The following is a 17771-nucleotide window of genomic DNA, read 5'->3' as shown; positions in this document are numbered from 1 at the left end:
AAGAAATACTGTTTGTGCTCTCAACTTGAAGGGTTTAGGCACAGTCTGGCCCTTAAGACACTGGTAAGAAAGATGGACATGCACAATGCATGGTCACACCTGCAACATTTGAGTACTAAATTAATTACTGATTGATATATTTGTCTAAAACGAGATGTTTGACTAATTAAATTTAGTCTTAATCGATATTGTGGGGAAAGAACACCTGAGGACCTATTCGTTTTATTATTCTAAATTTAATATTTCAGTTGAACTCCATCATTTTGAAACACACGAATTCAAAAACCACACACATAATGAAAGTCAACAAGAACTCCAAAAACAGATCCTATTTCACATTCACTTTTGTGGAGAAAACGTCCCTAAGTATGTTACCTAGTGACATTCGACTTAGTGTTTGTAATGATAAGATTTTTCACAATTGCACATTTCTAATGACAGCTTGGGATGGTTAATAGAGGCAGGGAAAAACAACCTTAGACTAAACATTCACTCTTAATAATGGTTATTCCCTGATTTAAGTTGCTCATAAAAATAATGAAATGCACAATTTCCCAAGTGATATTTTCCACACACGCTTTAGATGCCAAAAAAAACTTGGATTTTATTTTATTTTATTTTTAGTGGTAAAAAGCCAATAAATGACTGCAGTAGTTTTAGTTCATCTGAGGAAGAGAGAAAAGAGATGAGGAAAAGCAGGTGAGTGGCAAAAATTAATGGATTAATCTGCCTACGGCCGTCCAGGTGGAAATGCCCATGAGAAATTTGAAAATGTCAGCCCAAACTGGAGATACGAATTTGAAAGTCATCGAGTTTTTTCAATTACTATTAATTAAATGCAACTACATGCATTTAATATCAATTCTAAAACATTTGTTGATCACTTCCTTGTGCCAAAATACTAGAGATAGAGTAAACAAAGAAAAGTTATTCCTTCTTTTGTGTTGCTCTCTGTTTTGTGGGAGTGTGACAAGGGAACAAACACTATGATAGGTTCAGCAAAAGGTGATATCAGAGCACAGATGCAGGAAACTCAATCCACCTCTGGCAAATCCGGGTAAACAATGGAATTTATGCCAGATGGATAAGTAAAAGTGGGCTAGATGAACAAAATATAAAGAGTATTTCAGACCAGTTAAAATACGTACTGGATGACCTTGACATATCCTGGTCATACGAGGAGCTGGTATAAATTTATCTTGGCTAAAATGTGGGTGTCTATGGTAAGTGAAGAAAAGTATGATTTTAAGAAAAGTGGTGAACTTAAAAAAGGATGCCCAGCCAGAAAATGAAGGAGCCCATAAACCATTTTCAGAGTGAACTTTTTCCACAGAGTAGTAAAAAAGCACTGAAAGGATTTAAACAAGGGAGATACAGATTCGGTTCAGAAATATCACTGATTGCCAAAGGGAACAAATGAATTGGAAGGGGAAAGACTGGTGGTAATTCAGAGACCTCTGGAGCTGTAGGATTCTAGAGAAGGGAAGGCAGTGCCCTGCATTAGGGAGATGGGGAATGAATGAGGAGAAGTAGACACGTTCAAAGATACCTAGGATTGTGTGATTGACAAGTTGAGGAAGAATGGAGAGGAGGAAGGAATCCCAGACAGGGAACACAGATAAGGAAAAGTGCACATGGTGGGGGGAAGAGATCAAATTCAGCATCAGACACGTTCAGTTTGAGGTACCTAAGGGATGTCAGAATGACCATGGCCAGGAAGCAGAATGTGAAGCTCAGGAGAGAGATCTGGTCAACAAATAACGATTTTGGGATGATTTCCCCTCAGAATATATGCCTTAGATACCAAGGACTTTAGGTTCTTTCCTTTGCCAGTGAAAAACCAATAAATGACTTTGACAATTCTAGCTTATTTCAGTTAAGTGAACAAAGGGTCAGGAGCAGACAGAGGAAGCTAAAGTCATGGGAGGCTATGTGGATTGCCCAGCAAGTATATAGAGAGGCAGAAAAGAAGCGGGGAAAGATGGAACCTTGAAAAACATCACCCTCTAACAAATGGCCAAGGAAAAGACATTTGCAAAAGCAAGTGAAAGGAGCAGGCAAAAGTTCTAAGAGGTAAACTTGACTGTGAGTTTTACTGGAAACTAAGCAGAGAGACATTTTTAGGAAGAATGGTATGAGCAACAAAGTCAAGTGGAAAGGAAGTCAAGCAAGGTAGTGATCAGAAAGTGTGCAGTAAATTTAAAAACTAGGACGGCACTGATGGATTGGATAAGAGGTAGACACCAGCCTGAAGTGGACTGAAGTAAGAGGGACATAAGAGGAACTGGGGGGGATGAGGAAAGACCTTTTTTTATCTAAAAAAAAAAGAAGGTGAAAGAGTGGTAACTGGAGGGGCTGTGTACTGAAATTAGAAAGATGATGGAGATAGAGAGAGGGTGTGAGGAGGTGAGAGGGTCCTATTTTTCTGCAAGTGGAAATGGAAAAAACCTGGGACTCAGCAAGATGTGAAAGAGATAAAGAGCAAAGACAACATGTTTTGGCTTTAGGACGTCTCAGTCTAGTGAGGAGAGCAGCTCACATTTGTTCTTTGAACAAAGTGCAGAGGGACTGGAAGAGAAGGTACATTTCAGTCCACCTGGGAGAGTAAGACAAGGTTTTATGAAAGATACAACATCAGAGCTGACACAAGAAAAGAAGAGTGAGACCACCAATCTGAGAAAATTACAGAGGGACTATGTGCATTTGAGAACGAGCTTCCTGGAGCACAACAGTAAGGGAGGGAAGTGGAACAGCAGGATATGAATTTAAGAAGTTCGTAAGACAGGGACCAGTTCATGAAAGGCCCTTTTGTGCAAAGAAGTCTGGAGTATTTTATTTCCTTTCTGCTTTGGACAATCAATAAGAGAATTACAGGAGTTCTCTTGTGGCTCAGTGGGTTAAGTATCTGGTGTTGTCACTGCAGTGGTTTGGGTTGCTGCTGTGGCATGGGTTTGATCCCTGGCCTGGGAACTTCCACATGATGTGGGTGCAGCCAGAAATAATAATAAAAATAAAAGATTTACTAGCAAGAAGGTAGTAATTAGATGTTCACATCAAAAGTAAAAACTCACAACAGTGTGGAGAAAGGTAAGGGAGTTATTACAGTGAGTAGCTCACATATGCGATAAGTATCTGAACCAGGAAAATAATTAAAATGTAAGGACTGACATAAGAAAAGTGATTGGTTGGATTCTGCAGGCAATGGAGAGAGAGAAGAATCTCGGTTGAATCTCTGGGATCTGACTTGGGCACTCACTCGCTGATTTCAGGGGGTGGGGACACCACCCTTCCAAGATTCAGGAGGAGAAGCAGGTTTTGGAAACAGCAGCAATATGAAAGGTATGAGCTCAGTTTGGATGTGTTCAGTTGGCTGCTTGTATACAACTTTTTGGAAAGAGGTATTATGTTTTCAGAAGCAAGATCTTGGCTAGAAATGTACACTGGTGTGTCCTTAGTACTTAGAGAGCAGCTAAAGTCAAAGATACAAATAAAGGAAGGAGGAGTTCCCATTGTGGCTCAGCAGAAATGAATCCGACTAGGAACCATGAGGTTGCAGGTTCGATCCCTGGCCTTGCTCAGTGGGTTGAGGATCCGGTGTTGCCAGGAGCTGTGGTGTAGGTTGCAGGTTGCAGACACAGCTTGGATCCCACGTTGTTGTGACTGTGGTGTAGGCCGGCAGCTGTAGCTCCAATTCAACCCCTAGCCTGGAACCTCCATATGCTGTGGGTGTGGTCCTAGGGAAAAAAAAAAGTAAAAATAAATAAACACATAAATAAATAAATACATAAATAAATAAATAAAGGAAGGAGATCCTGTAGTAGACTGCAGAAAGATTGAAGGAGAACTAGAATATTCTTCCTCACCTTCCATCGCCACTTGTCCTTACTGTTTAACTCATTAATTTTGGCTTATCCTTAAAATGTAAGTTCAAGTATCATTCATCTATGCATCCCCTTAAAAAAGCCTTGTTGACCCCACAGACTCAACTCAGGTCACCTATGATTGGTTCTTCTAAAACCCTGTACGTTTTCTTCCTGACAATGGCAACAACTGAACCAAATAATTATGGAACTATTTTCTTCCTTCCTCATGGCCTTCTAACAGTATGCTTCCTGAGAATAGGGGGCTGGTTCCCTTGTTCAATTATTTACCCCCCAACAGTGAATACAAAGATTTGCATGTTGTAGGCATGCGATATACAATTTTTAAAATGTAAATAAACGTGAAAGTGTCATGGAAATCAAGAAAGGAGTTGGTTTCCAGGAGTCATCCATGGTGAACAGTTTCAAAGCTATGGAGAGGTTAAGACTGAGGACAAAACATGACAAGTGAGCATTTAGGAAGTCAAGGCGAGAACTTTTCAGCCTGATTGCATTGTTCTGGGTAGAAGGAAAGCAAGGAGATTAAGTGTGGGTAAATTACTCCTTTAAAAAGAGAAATGTTTCAGGCATTTATGAGATAGGCAAGACTTTTTTTTTTTTTAAATGAAAGCTCATGGAATGAAGAAAGAAAGAAATTAAAGACTTCTATAAGAAATAAGGCTTAAATCCTGTAGTAAAGTCCTGAAAAAGGCATGACGGCATATGGTGGATCTTCACTTCTGAAGACCTCCCCTTGCAGGATTTAGCTATATTTTCCTTTAAGACTGAAAGTTAAACATCTTTTACTAGCTGCAGAGGAAGAAAGCAAAAGTAGATAAAGATCCATTTGTAGGTAGCCATTTCTCACAAATAAAAAAATTGTCCTCTTTCATTTTCCAAGAGTGATATGGCCCTTAACTTTCAGAGCTCCTCTTTCCAAACTTCTCACTTGGCAATATGTTGCATCAAATTCAATTATGGAAGGTTATTTTCTCTCTTCCTAAATAAACACATACATACTCAAATAAATAAATAGCATTATCTCTGAATTCTAACATCAGATCCTATTTGACTACATGGAAATTACCAGTTCCATGTTTAAACTCATCACCCACCACTCAGTGTGGCAGTGAACAGTGCTAGGCAACTGAGACAGCAAAGAGGGCAGATGGAAAATTCCCTTTAGGAAAGTGACATCCAATTATACTTCCATATGCAGGATTTGGGTGTACTTTCGTTCAAAAGTAAAAGTTAGCCCTGGTATTCTAGCAATTTCCGAGTTCATGATTGATACCTTACGGAATGGGAAAGAGTGACTTCTGTAATTTTAAATCAGGAACCATATTTGGAAGAAGGGGACGCAAACATGTTATATCATGTCTGACCTAGAAAAGCTGACTCAGTGTTGCTGTTATCCCTTCATGCCAGGCAAAGTCACATAAAAAGAAGCAACTCCTCAATTCACCAGTCTTACAGTAACTGAGCCACTATAATTACATCAAGACAATACAAAATAGAACATCGGGACAAATAGGGTCTGGCAATAGCATGACTGATGTCATGGGCAAGGTGGAAAGGAAAAGAAAGGGAAACCAAAGATAGATTATGGCTACGTCTCACATGATTACCACAATAATTATACATTCTGAACTCTCTCATGGGAACCGTCCATCAGGTAAAGCATTTTAGTTCCAGTTCCTAAAACATTAGTAGGAATTATTATTTATCATGACAACCAGGAAAGGACAATTTCAGTCAGGCAGAACATTGCCTTTTCAACAACCATAAAACACATCCATGAAAAAAAGGAACCCTCCTACACTGTTGGTGGGAATATAAATTGCTAGAATCACTATGGAGAACAGTATGGAGGTTCCTTTCAAAACTAAAAATAGAACTACCATATGGTCCAGTAATCCCATTCCTGGGCATATATCCAGAGAAAACCATAATTCTAAAAGATACATGCACCCCAACATTTACTGCAGCACTATTTACAATAGCCAAGACATGGAAGAAACCTAAATGTCTGTCAACAGATGAATGGATAAAGAAGATGTGGTGCATATATACAATGGAATATGCTCACTCATAAAAAAGGATGAAATATTGTCATGTGCAGCAACATGGATGGACCTAGAGATTATTGTACTAAGAGAAGTCAAAGACAAAAAGTCATATGATATCACCTATATGTGGAATCTAAAAAAATGATACAAAAAATAAAAACAGAAACAGACTCACAGACTTTTTGAAAATAAATTTATCTTTACCAAAGGGGAAAGTTTGGGGGAGGAATAAATTAGGAGTTTGGGATTAACATATACACATTACTATATATAAAATGGATAATCAACAAGGACCTACTAGCATAGGGAACTCTACTCGATATTCTATAATAACCTATATGGGGAAAGAATCTGAAAAAGAATGGATATATATATCCATATATATATATATATATAATTTTTTATTTGTGAGAAATGGCTACCTACCAGTGGATCTTTATCTACCTTTGCTCTCTTCTGCTGAAGCTAGTATAAGATATTTAACTTTCACTCTTAAAGGAAAATATACCTAAATATATTTAGATACTTATATTCATTTTACTGTGCACCAGAAACTAACACAACATTGCAAATTAAGTATACTCCAGTATAAAATAAAAATTAAATTAAATTGATAAGAAAAAATAGAGCACACTCAGGTGCAGGAGCAAGAACTCTGGCATTTTGACAAGTCTGGAGAATTTTTCAGTCCCTCCCTGTCTCTCTCACATTTCTCTTCTGGGGCTACTCCATGTCAGAGGTTAAAGGTAGCACTTGCCAAGGAGACATCTATAAATGTCTTTGTGTATCAAGTTCTACCCATCCATGCATGTGTGTCCTGGGGGAGTGACAACACCCTTCTCCGTCCCAGAGTAAATATTTCTTGCTGCAACAGGACAGAGTACTTTATAGGACTTGGCTCATTCCATCTATGAGGGCACATTTAAAAATAAAATTCATGCGACCAGAGATATATTCAATGATGAATGAATGACGGCAAGACAGTTGGGGCCTTACTATAACATCTAGTTTATTTTTTGCTTTATTCTGCCTTGAGCTTTAATTTTTTTTTTCACCTTTTAGGGATGCACCTGCCGCATATGGAAGTCACCAGGCTAGGGGTCGAATCTGAGCTACAGCTGAGGCCTATGCCACAGCCACAGCAATGCCAGATTCCAGCCATATCTGTGACCTACACAGCAACTCACAGCAATGTTGGATTCTTAACCCACTGAACAAGACCAGGGATCGAATCCACACCCTCATGGATACTAGTTGGTTTCATAACCTGCTGAAGCACAGCAGGAACTCTCTTGTTTTGAGCTTTAAAAAATAGCAAGCAATTAAGTCTGCTGAGGTAAAGGATATCTTAGCATTTATACATCATCAACCTGTCAATATTGATCACGTCTAAATTAGCTTTGCTCTAATAACATTTATGCCTTTCTTTATTGGACTAGGCAAAACTTTTTTTTTTCCCAGAATGAAAAGTAATTGCAAATAACTCTTTTAAAGAAGGTCAGTATCCTCTGAACTTGCTTGATCTTAAAATGTTTTCTTAGATACTAAGGATACCATGGAAGAAAATTAAGTAGTTCTCATAAAGAAAAATAACATTTGCATTAGCTTATCCAGTTTCTTAGAGGGTTAGTTTTTAATTTGTGTGTGTGTCAGAGCCAATCCAAATATCTTTGGAAGAAAATTTTTCTCCTTTGACCATGAAGAGATGGGATTATTGACTATTAAAGCAAATGTTCATAAAAAGATGATTTTTAAATTACAGTGATTTTATAAGTACTTAGAATTATCATAAATCCTTTATCGTATCTTCATCCTACTGACTCTGAATTTAAGATCTAAATTTTCATTAACTTTTTATTTATTTATTTTTTTTGTTATTATTATTTTTTTTTTAGGGCCACACCCTTGACATGTGGAGGTTCCCAGGCTGGGATTGAATTGGAGCTGCAGCTGCACTGGCTTACGCCAGAGCCACAGCAACTCGGGATCCAAGCCGCCTCTGTGACCCACACCACAGCCCATGGCAACACCGGATTCTCAACCCACTAAGCGAGGCCAGGGATCGAGCCTGTGAACTGATGGATGCCAGTCGGGCTTGTTAACCACTGAGCCACAATGGAAACTCCTCATTAGCTTTTTAAAATTAGGATTTATGGGAGAGATTTCTTTCTTATTTCTTTAAATTTTTTAAAAACTTTATTGAGTAAATGTGTGTTTTTATCTCTCGTTTCCCTCTTTGACTAGTTTCCATGAAGCTGCAAGAGGAATTGGGGGCCCATATTTTATAAACATGCAAGAATCCAATACATGTGTTTCTACCTATCAACTGCTCAGATTATTATTTAAACCTTATTTCTCTTCTGATATATTTATTTTCAAACTTTATTATGTTATTTTAAATAAAATAATTCACAATTTTTATGAAATTAGATACCGTATAAGTGTTATAAATTTGCCTAAAATACTGTGTGTGCGTATATACATGTATATATGTATTTACTCTTGCTTAGAAACTCAAGAAAATAAATAAGTAGACTGTATAAACTACTTTCCTAAGTCCCATATCATTTATTTATCCATTCACAAGTCGTAATGATTATTAATGATAATACTGGTAGTCAATTTGGCCCAAGTGAAGCTAGGATCTGGAATCTTACTTAAATAACACTAGAGAAGACTATATTATACAAACATTCTATTTTTTTTTTTTTTTGTCTTTTTGTCTTTTTGCCTTTTCTAGGGCCGCACTCATGGCATATGGAGTGCTGTGGCCTACCTCAGAGCCACAGCAACTCGGGATCCGAGCCGCGTCTGCAACCTACACCACAGCTCACGGCAACGCCAGATCCTTAACCAACTGAGCAAGGAACCTCATGGTTCCTAGTCAGATTCGTTAACCACTGAGCCATGACAGGAAGTCCCTTTACAAACATTCTAGAAGTATAAAAATAGTATCTCAAGCTGTTTCTATCTATGTCTCTCATTCTTTCTCTCTGTGTTTTGTTTGTTTGTTTTTGTCTTTTTAGAGCCACACCCACAGCATAAGGAGGTTCCCAGGCTAGGGGTCTAATCGGAGCTGTAGCTGTCGGCCTACACCACAGCTCACAGCAACACCAGATCCTTAACCCACTGAGCGAGGCCAGGGATGGAACCCAAAACCTCATGGTTCCCAGTCGGGTTCGTTTCCACTACACCATGATGAGAACTCCTTTCCTCTCTGTTTTAATGCTAGTGAAACAAGGTAAAAACAAAACCCAAATAAGCTGATTGTAACCAAACATGTCATGCAATATAGTTTAATCTAGTAAGACCTGATTCTCAAAACCTGCATTCCTCCAAGATGGAAGGTGATCACCAAGGCAGACCACATACCACCTAGCACCCAACCTTAGTGATCAATAGGAACCTGTCATGAAGCAAACCAGTGATACCAAAAATAGCATTTACAGTTCTGCTGTTTCCAGCTCAAATTACACAGCCAAACATTTCTGTCTCTTAATTGGAGTTTAAAATAGAATCTATTCTAAAAATACCTGTAAATAGTTTTTACTCATTCTCAAGAGATGTCTGCGTATGTCAATAGTAAACTGTGCTACAGTGGAACTTACAATGGTCAGTACAAAGGTCTAGGGCAAGGTTTCACAACCCCAGCACAACTGCCATTTGAAGCCAGATCTTGCTGTTGGAGGGGCTGTCTTGGGCGTCACAGGATCTTTAGTAGCATCTCTGGCCTTTACTAACTAGATCAGCAGTAGCCAACTCCCCTGGTATGACAACCAAAAATGTCTCCAGACATCACCTAATGTCCCCTGGGAGCAAATTCACACATGGTTGAGAACACTGGTCAAAAATTTAATATTTTAGGTAAGGGGTAACCATTTTCTCCATAAACTGCTTCTGGGAGGTCTACTAGGTAGGTCAAACTAAATCAATATGATTTATTCGTTATTACACACTTATATAATATAGTTCTGAGTCACTTTATTACTACAATGTGCCGTGAAGAACCAAAACAACCATTCATATATTCAGAAGAAGTACCATGTTAAATACCTCCTTTTCCATGTCTCTGGAGTTGCATAGCATACTAGTCTGACATAGCCATATCTCCAACTAAATATTTCCAGTGTCTAGTTTAAGCTGGGTGTGGAGAGAAATGGCTGCTTTCTCAGCCCCTTATGACACGTTTGGAAAAGATTGTATTTCCTCTCAGACCATTAAGGCTCTGTGTGAAGGTAAGCTTTATAAATAATGCAAGTTTTCCATAACTTCTTTGATTATAGGGATGCATTTGTAAGTTTTATTTCCTTGTTTTTTATTTTTTACACATCTGCCGCATATGGAAGTTCTCAGGCTAGGGGTCAAATCAGAGCTACAGCTGCTGGCCTACACCACAGCTATAGCAACATGAAATCCGAGCTGCATCTGTGACCTACACTGCAGCTTTCAGAACACAGAATCTTTAACCTGCTGAGCGAGGCCAGGGATCAAACCTGAATCCTCCCAGAAGCTGGTCAGGTTCTTAACCTGCTGAGCCAAAACAGGAACGCTAACATTTTATGTCTTTCAATGTTACCCACTTAACTAAAAAAAAAATCTATCTTTACAATCCCAATCTTACTTAAAGGCAACATACTAGTTTATACTATTATAAACCTCTATAATCAATTGTTTTATAATTTTAAACTTAGAATAGTTAAGATTTCCACTAATTTGATTTTTGTTTTTTAAAGCTGTGCTTATTTCTGAGGAGTCCTCAGACTCCTAACCTGGGAATCTATTGTTCTGATTTCTTCTCTTGGAAGATCATGAGATGTAAGACAGAGCAACAGGAACCATTTCAAAATATACATACTTGCTCCAGTGAACTTTCCCTTCCAGTGTCTGCATCTCACCAAGGATGGCAAGGAGGAGAGAGGACTTCCCACATCCCACTTGGCCCACAATCATGGTTAACTGACCTAGAGAAAACCAACGAAGGATAAGAACTGGACAACATGGAATTCACTTAGTACAATAAAATCAAAACCGAAAAGGCTGATGTTTCACCATCAATGGCCCAATGGTGGTCTCAGGCCACAAAGTATTCTAAACACCTCCTTTCCCTGAAACTAAGTTTTATTTTTGGAAAAGGGACGAAAAACTAAAATCTATAGATATTGACATGCTGTTTTTAAAACTCTTAGAATAACTGACACTAGGAAAGAGAACAGGGAAATACTCACCTAAATCATCTAGTTATTATTTAATCCATTCAGAAAAAAAGACAATTCTAACAAAATAGATAATTGAGATGAAAGTGATTTGGGTTGTTCTTCCTTTGACTTTCACGTATAATAGAAAAATTCCAAGCTATTGAACATGAGGCCAAGTTAAAAAAAATTCCTATTCAATGATCCAGACACTGACAATAACAACAATTAGGTATTGGAGTCTTAAATATCTTGAAAACTTCATCATTCTTCCTCAGGGATAGAAAACTATTTTTTCATACACCTTTTCTTTAAAGTCTTTCTTCAAAAAAATGAGAAATCAACTACTCCATTATTTAAATGCCACAAAACACCTAGTAAACTAAAAACAGTTCATTTGGATGGTAAATAATGTGTTCAAAAGTCCACACTCTATAGTGAAACTCTATAGTGAAAGGTCCACACTCTATAGTGAAAGGTCTTGTGATTTCCAGTCATTCTCTCAGTGATGCAGAGGCCCATGAGCTCCACAGTGCAAATAAATAGCTCAGAAATGTTTTTGTCTTTAAAAAGTCTTTCTTTTGGGTCACTTTGCTGTACAGTAGTAGAAAAGTGACAGAACACTATAAACAAACTATAATGGAAAAAATAAAAATCATTAAAATAAAAAGTCTTTCTCTCCTCATTTTAGGCTCAGTTATCTTGGAAAACCATGATCATAATAATTAACAATTACCCAAAATTGAGTAACAAATGATCCTTACCTGTTGGAATTTGAATATTTATATTAGATAAGGTAGCTAAGCCACTGCCCCATGAAAAGTATCCATTTGTGACCTAGGAAGTAAGAATATAGAAATTAAATTATAAAATTACATAAAATGTGATGTTACAGAATAATTCCAATTAAAGTAAATTTTCTTTATCAAACACTGTATAAGGCTTTCAACACAAGATAGAACACACAGTGGTGAAATTCTAATTTAGAATGATAACTATTTAGAGGCACAAATGAAAACCAAAAAAGAATGGCCCTGAGAGGAGGGTCTTTGAGTCAGTGGTGTTATGAAGAATGTAAAAAATTGTAAGAATTTTCTCTGAAAATTTGGGACTGCTGGATCATTTATTTGTGAGCATTCTTTTGAATCGGAGCTACAGCTGCCAGCCTACTCCACAGCCACAGCAACGCAGGATCCAAGCTGTATCTGTAACCTACACCACAGCTCATGGCAACACTGGATCCTTAATCCTCTGAGCGAGGCCAGGGATTGAACCCCAGACCTCATGGTTACTAGTCGGCTTTGTTTCCTCTGAGCTGCAATGGGAACTCCATATGTGAACGTTCTTAAAAAGCAATCACCCAAATATTTTCCAATGTTACTCCTACATTGATTATTTTCTCATTGCTGCAATTCCCAGAATCTTGGTGATATAAAGTAAAGAATAGAAATAACTGCAAATTATTCCGACAAAATGTCTCCTTAGGAAAGGAGAAAGTTTTGTAATGAATGAGTGTTCTGAACTATGTGGATTTATTGCTAATTATTGATTTTTAAAGAAAAAATTAAGGGGAAGGAAAAAAAAGCACAGAAATGAGGCAACATTGCTTGGCAGTATAAATCTCAACAGCCAGCAAACAAAAAACATATCCCAAAGCAATCTATTGTTTTAATGCCCTTCAAGAGGACTTGATAGTTTTAACAGCTATAAAAATGGAAAACAGAAGAGGTATAATTGACCCCACAGATTGGAAGGATGAAAAGAGACAGATAAGGGGAGGGAAAGCGCCTGAAAAATTAAAGGAAACTAGTAAGGCCACACCTCGCTCATACATTAATATTTTGTTTCCAAAACCCAAGTGATGAAATTTTTAAGCACATTTTTGTTTAGGAATTTTGCAGAATAAATTGGTGACATCTAAATTATAGCTAAAAATATCCTTTAAAAGCTGAACAATTTAAAAAGTGCAAGTTGCTTGAAAAGGCTAGATTGTGTTTTTTCATGTAAGTTTTCTCCCGCTTGTAAAATGTATGGCATTTAATAACATCTATCACATAGATATACATGAATTTAGTCCTGGAAGGACAGTGGCATGGAAGGGCTGGATCACTGCTCACTTTGCAAATATTTGCTGAGCACCCAGTCTATGTGAGGCCCTGTGTCAGGGATGATGTGGGCCACAAAGATGTAATGAATCTTCCCTGGTCCCTTGGAATTTACAGTTAGTTGAGTAGTTAAATGAAGACAAGACAGTCCGAGCTAAGTAACAAACAGGGCAACAAACAGACCAAAGTGCAATAGCAGTTCAGAAAGAAAATCATTTATGTCTACCTTGAGGAAAAAAAAAGAAGAAGAAGAAGAAAAGAAAAAAAAGACAAATTTTTAAGAAAGGAGGACTTTTAGCTAGTTTTGGGAAAAAATACTGAATTTCAACAAAGGCATTTCTGGGTAAGGAGCTACAAAGTGAACAGGATCAGAAAACCTCTGTGAGGTCCTCTGATCATAGATGTGAGAAAGATAGAACATGCTATAGTTTCACAAAAAGTGTGAGAGGAAAGTCAGAAAGCTGCAGGGAAGAACCAGAGGAAGGCAATGTCACCTCTTGATTTGGTCCCACACCAGAAGTACCAAAGAGATTACCACTTACCTAAGGGGGTGTGGGAATTAACTTTGACCCTTCTCCTCCACCCTGCTCAAGTGGGTGCTATATATATCTCTGGTACTTCTTCGTAGAACCAAATTAGTAGGTGACCTCAACAGAGGAATGAGTAAAGAGGATGTGGTATATACATACAATGGAATACTACTCAGCCATAAAAAAGGAATGAAATAATGCCATTTGCAGCAACATGGATGCAACCAGAGATGCTCATATTAAGTGAAGTAAGTCAGAAAGAGAAAGACAAATACTATATGATATCACTTACACGTTAAATCTAAAATACAATACAAATGAAGCTAGCTATAGAACAAAAACTAGCTCATGGACATAGAGAACAGACTTGTGGTTGCCCAGAGAGAGGGGGTTGGGAGAGGGCTGGAGTGGGAGGTTAGGGTTAACGCAGATGTAATCTATTATACACAGAGGGGATAAGCAAGGTCCTACTGTATAGCACAGAGGACTATATTCAATGTCCTATGATAAACCATAATGGAAAATAATATTTTTAAAAGTATATGTATGTATAACTGCATGACTTTGCTGTACAGAAGAAATGAATACAACATTGTAAATCAACTACACTTCCACGAAACACACACACAGTTAAATCCCCCATTGCGATTTGCTCTTCCATTCCCTTTTACAAAATCATCTCACTTCTCCCCTATCAGGATTAAAAACCTGGTTTCCCTAACTAGCTGCTTGACCTTAGAAAATCAGCTAACATATTAATCCCCACAAAGCTTCATGAAAGGATAGGTACAAAGATGGTCCTCACAGCCTGGTTTGCAATGGAGGGAAAATGGAGCCAATGCAGCAGCCATCACTAGGGGACAAGTAAAATGCAAGGATACACACTATACAATCAGTGGTGCAGTCAGAAGGAGCAAACACCTTCTGCAGCTCCATACCAAAAACTCAAACAACCCCATCAAAAAATGAGCAGAAGATCTAAACAGACAGTTCTCCAAAGAAGACATACAGATGGCCAAGAAACACATGAAAAGATGTTCAACATCACTCATTATTAGAGAAATGCAAATCCAAACCACTACAAGGTACCACCTTACACCGGCCAGAATGACCATCATCCAAAAGTCTACAAACAATAAGTGCTGGAGAGGGTATGGAGAAAAAGGAACACTAGTACACTGTTGGTGGGATTGTAAATTGGTGCAACCACTGTGGAAAGCAGTATGGAGATTCCTCAGAAAACTAAGCATAGAACTACCATTTGATCCAGCAGTCCCACTTCTAGGTATCTATCCAGAGAAAACCACGACTTGCAAAACACATGTACTCCAATGTTCATTGCAGCACTATTTACAATAGCCAAGACATGGAAACAACCTAAATGTCCATCGACAGAGGAGTGGATCCAGTACATATACACAATGGAATATTACTCAGCCATTAAAAAGAACAAAATACCAGCATTTTTTGCAACATAGATGGACCTAGAAACTATCATGCTAAGTGAAGTCAGCCATACAATGAGACACCAATATCAAATGCTTTCACTGACCTGTGGAATCTGAAAAAAGGACAGACTGAACTTCTTTTCAGAACAGATGCTGACTCACAGACATTGAAAAACTTATGGTTTCCAAAGGAGACAGGTTTAGGGGTGGGGTGATGCTAAGAGTTTGTACAACTGTAAATTTAGTAAATTCATTGAGTAATGCAAAAAATAAATAAATAAATAAATAAATAAATAAATAAAGAGAAATTTCTGCCAAAAAAAAAAAAAAGGAAGGAGCAAACAACTTCAGGAAATCAAAAATATAAATGCTCATGACAATACTACACATTTAACAAGGATATGAGTATCTGTAAGTGCCTATACTGAGCACATTACTGCTGACACCTTAATGTTAGGAGGATGAGGGGATTACAGACATAAAGATAAGGGTTAAGGGGAAAGAATAATTTAAAATACAAAGGCAGGAACCAGATAGACACAAAAAGTCACCTACTGTATGATTCTATTTTTATGAATTATCCAGAATAGATAAATTCATAGAGACAAAAAGCAGACTGGTAGTTGGCGGGGGCAAGAGAGATAGGGTTTCCTTTTGGGGTGATAAAAATATTTTGTTAACCATATAGAGGAGATGGTTTAACAACACTGTGAATCTTAATGCCACTGAATTGTTGACTGTATTTTTATTTTTTGCTTTTTAGGGCCTTACCCACAGCATATGGAAGTACCCAGGCTAGGGGTCAAATCTGAGCTACAGCTGCAGGCCTCCACCACAGCCACAGCAACACCAAATCTGAGCCACTTCTGAAATCTACATCACAGCTTGTGGCAATACCAGTCCTTAACCCACTGATTGAGGCCAGGGATCGAACCCACATCCTCATGGATTCTAGTTGGGTTTAATACTGCTGAGCCACAATGAGACCTCCCTGCTGACTTTAAAATGGTTGGTTTTATGCTATGTGACTTTCACCTTAGTTGAAATCATTAACAATTTAAAGGTGGGACCTTACATACCATTGTCCATTTTTTCCTGCTAAAAATAAGGAAACAAACTGAATAAAATATCATTCGTTAAAAAAAAAAAATCTCATTAAATCAAGGAGTAAGGGAATGCCAAGTAAAAGTATAAGGAAAAGTACAAAAAGAAATATCATCCCCAGAGCACCAAAGTGTCATTTCCTCCAAATGGTCAAGAATAGCTAAGATGTTTTGGAAGAAAAAAATAAAATGTAAGAACTTGTCCCAAAAATGTCAATGTTTATTATAAACCTATAATAATCATAAGAGTGGAATATTGAATAGGCAAATAAACCAGAGAAAATAAAGAAATATGTGTGACTGGAGTTCCTAGTGTGCCTCAGCAGGTTAAGGCCCTGACATTGTCTCCCTGAGGACATGGGTTCTATCCCTGGCTTCCCTTAGTGGGTTAAGGATCTGGTGTTGCCACAAGCTTCGGTGAGGTCCCAGATGTGGCTCAGATCCTGCATTGCTGTGGCTGTGGTGCTTCAGCCAGCAGCTGCCACTCCAATTTGACCCATAGCCCAAGAACTTCCATATGCCTCAGGAGCAGCCATAAAAAGAAGAAGAAAAAAAAAAAGAAAGAAAGAAATATGTGTAACTAAGCCAAAATTAAAAGTCGGTGGGGACAGTGATTCATGTCTGGTGCCTGGACAGCCTGACATCATACAAAAAATTAAATTAGACCTTACTGCCACTAAATTTACTACTACCACTAAATTTACTACTGCTAAATATACAGCTAAAATTATTTATTACTGATTTCCCTACTAAGTCACAACCTTACTTCACACAAAGATAAAAATTGATTCTGGAGTCCCCGTTGTGGCACAGTGGAAACGAATCCGACTAGGAACCATGTGGTTGCAGGTTTGATCCCTGGCCTCACTCAGTGAGTCAAAGATCCGGCATTGCCATAAGCTGTGGTGTAGGTCACAGACGTAGCTCGGATCTGGTGTTGCTGTGGCTGTGGCATAGGCTAGCGGCTAGAACTCCAATTTGACCTCTAGCCTGGGAGCCTCCATATGCCGCGGGAGCGGCCCCAGAAAAGCCAAAAAGACAAAAAGACCAAAAAAAAAAAAAAAATTGATTCTAGGTCAGTGAAAATACTGAAAGCAAAAGATGTAGCTTCAAAGATTTTTTTATGAACTTATATCAAGTATCTTCATAATTTTTAGTGGAAAAAGTTTTCTTAAATGAGGAAAAAAGCAAAGCATTAAACATAAAGGAAAAGGTCTATAAACTAGACTACATTAAAATTAAGTATTTCTGATACCGTAGAGTAAAAAGCCAAGATACAGGCTGAGAAAAGAATTTTGTAACATATATAATTGCCAAAGAAGTAGTGCCGATGTATTTTTTTTAAACAGGAGGAACAAATAACCTGCAATTCACAAAAGGAGAGCTCCAAGCCCAAATCGCCAATATACATAGGAAAAGGTGCTCCATCTCATAGGAAATAAAAAAAAAATGCAAATAAAAACC

The 17771-nt window shown here is 37.9% G+C and overlaps 1 protein-coding gene across 16 annotated transcripts in view; it reads right to left on the bottom strand.

Moving 5' to 3' along the window:
• The window catches only part of ABCC9 (ATP binding cassette subfamily C member 9), a 137053-nt gene that overhangs the window by 68012 nt on the left and 51270 nt on the right, over positions 1-17771 (bottom strand). For all 16 annotated transcript variants that reach the window (XM_021092240.1, XM_021092251.1, XM_021092242.1 and 13 more), the window contains 2 exons: positions 11886-11958; positions 10785-10890 (listed from right to left, as the gene is read on the bottom strand). In XM_021092240.1, the coding sequence (XP_020947899.1) occupies positions 10785-10890; positions 11886-11958 (179 nt within the window). The remainder of the gene's footprint in view (positions 1-10784; positions 10891-11885; positions 11959-17771) is intronic.

Source organism: Sus scrofa, chromosome 5, assembly GCF_000003025.6.
Source record: "Sus scrofa isolate TJ Tabasco breed Duroc chromosome 5, Sscrofa11.1, whole genome shotgun sequence".
Lineage (NCBI taxonomy): Eukaryota > Metazoa > Chordata > Mammalia > Artiodactyla > Suidae > Sus > Sus scrofa.
This window is presented reverse-complemented; position numbering and strand designations above follow the sequence as displayed.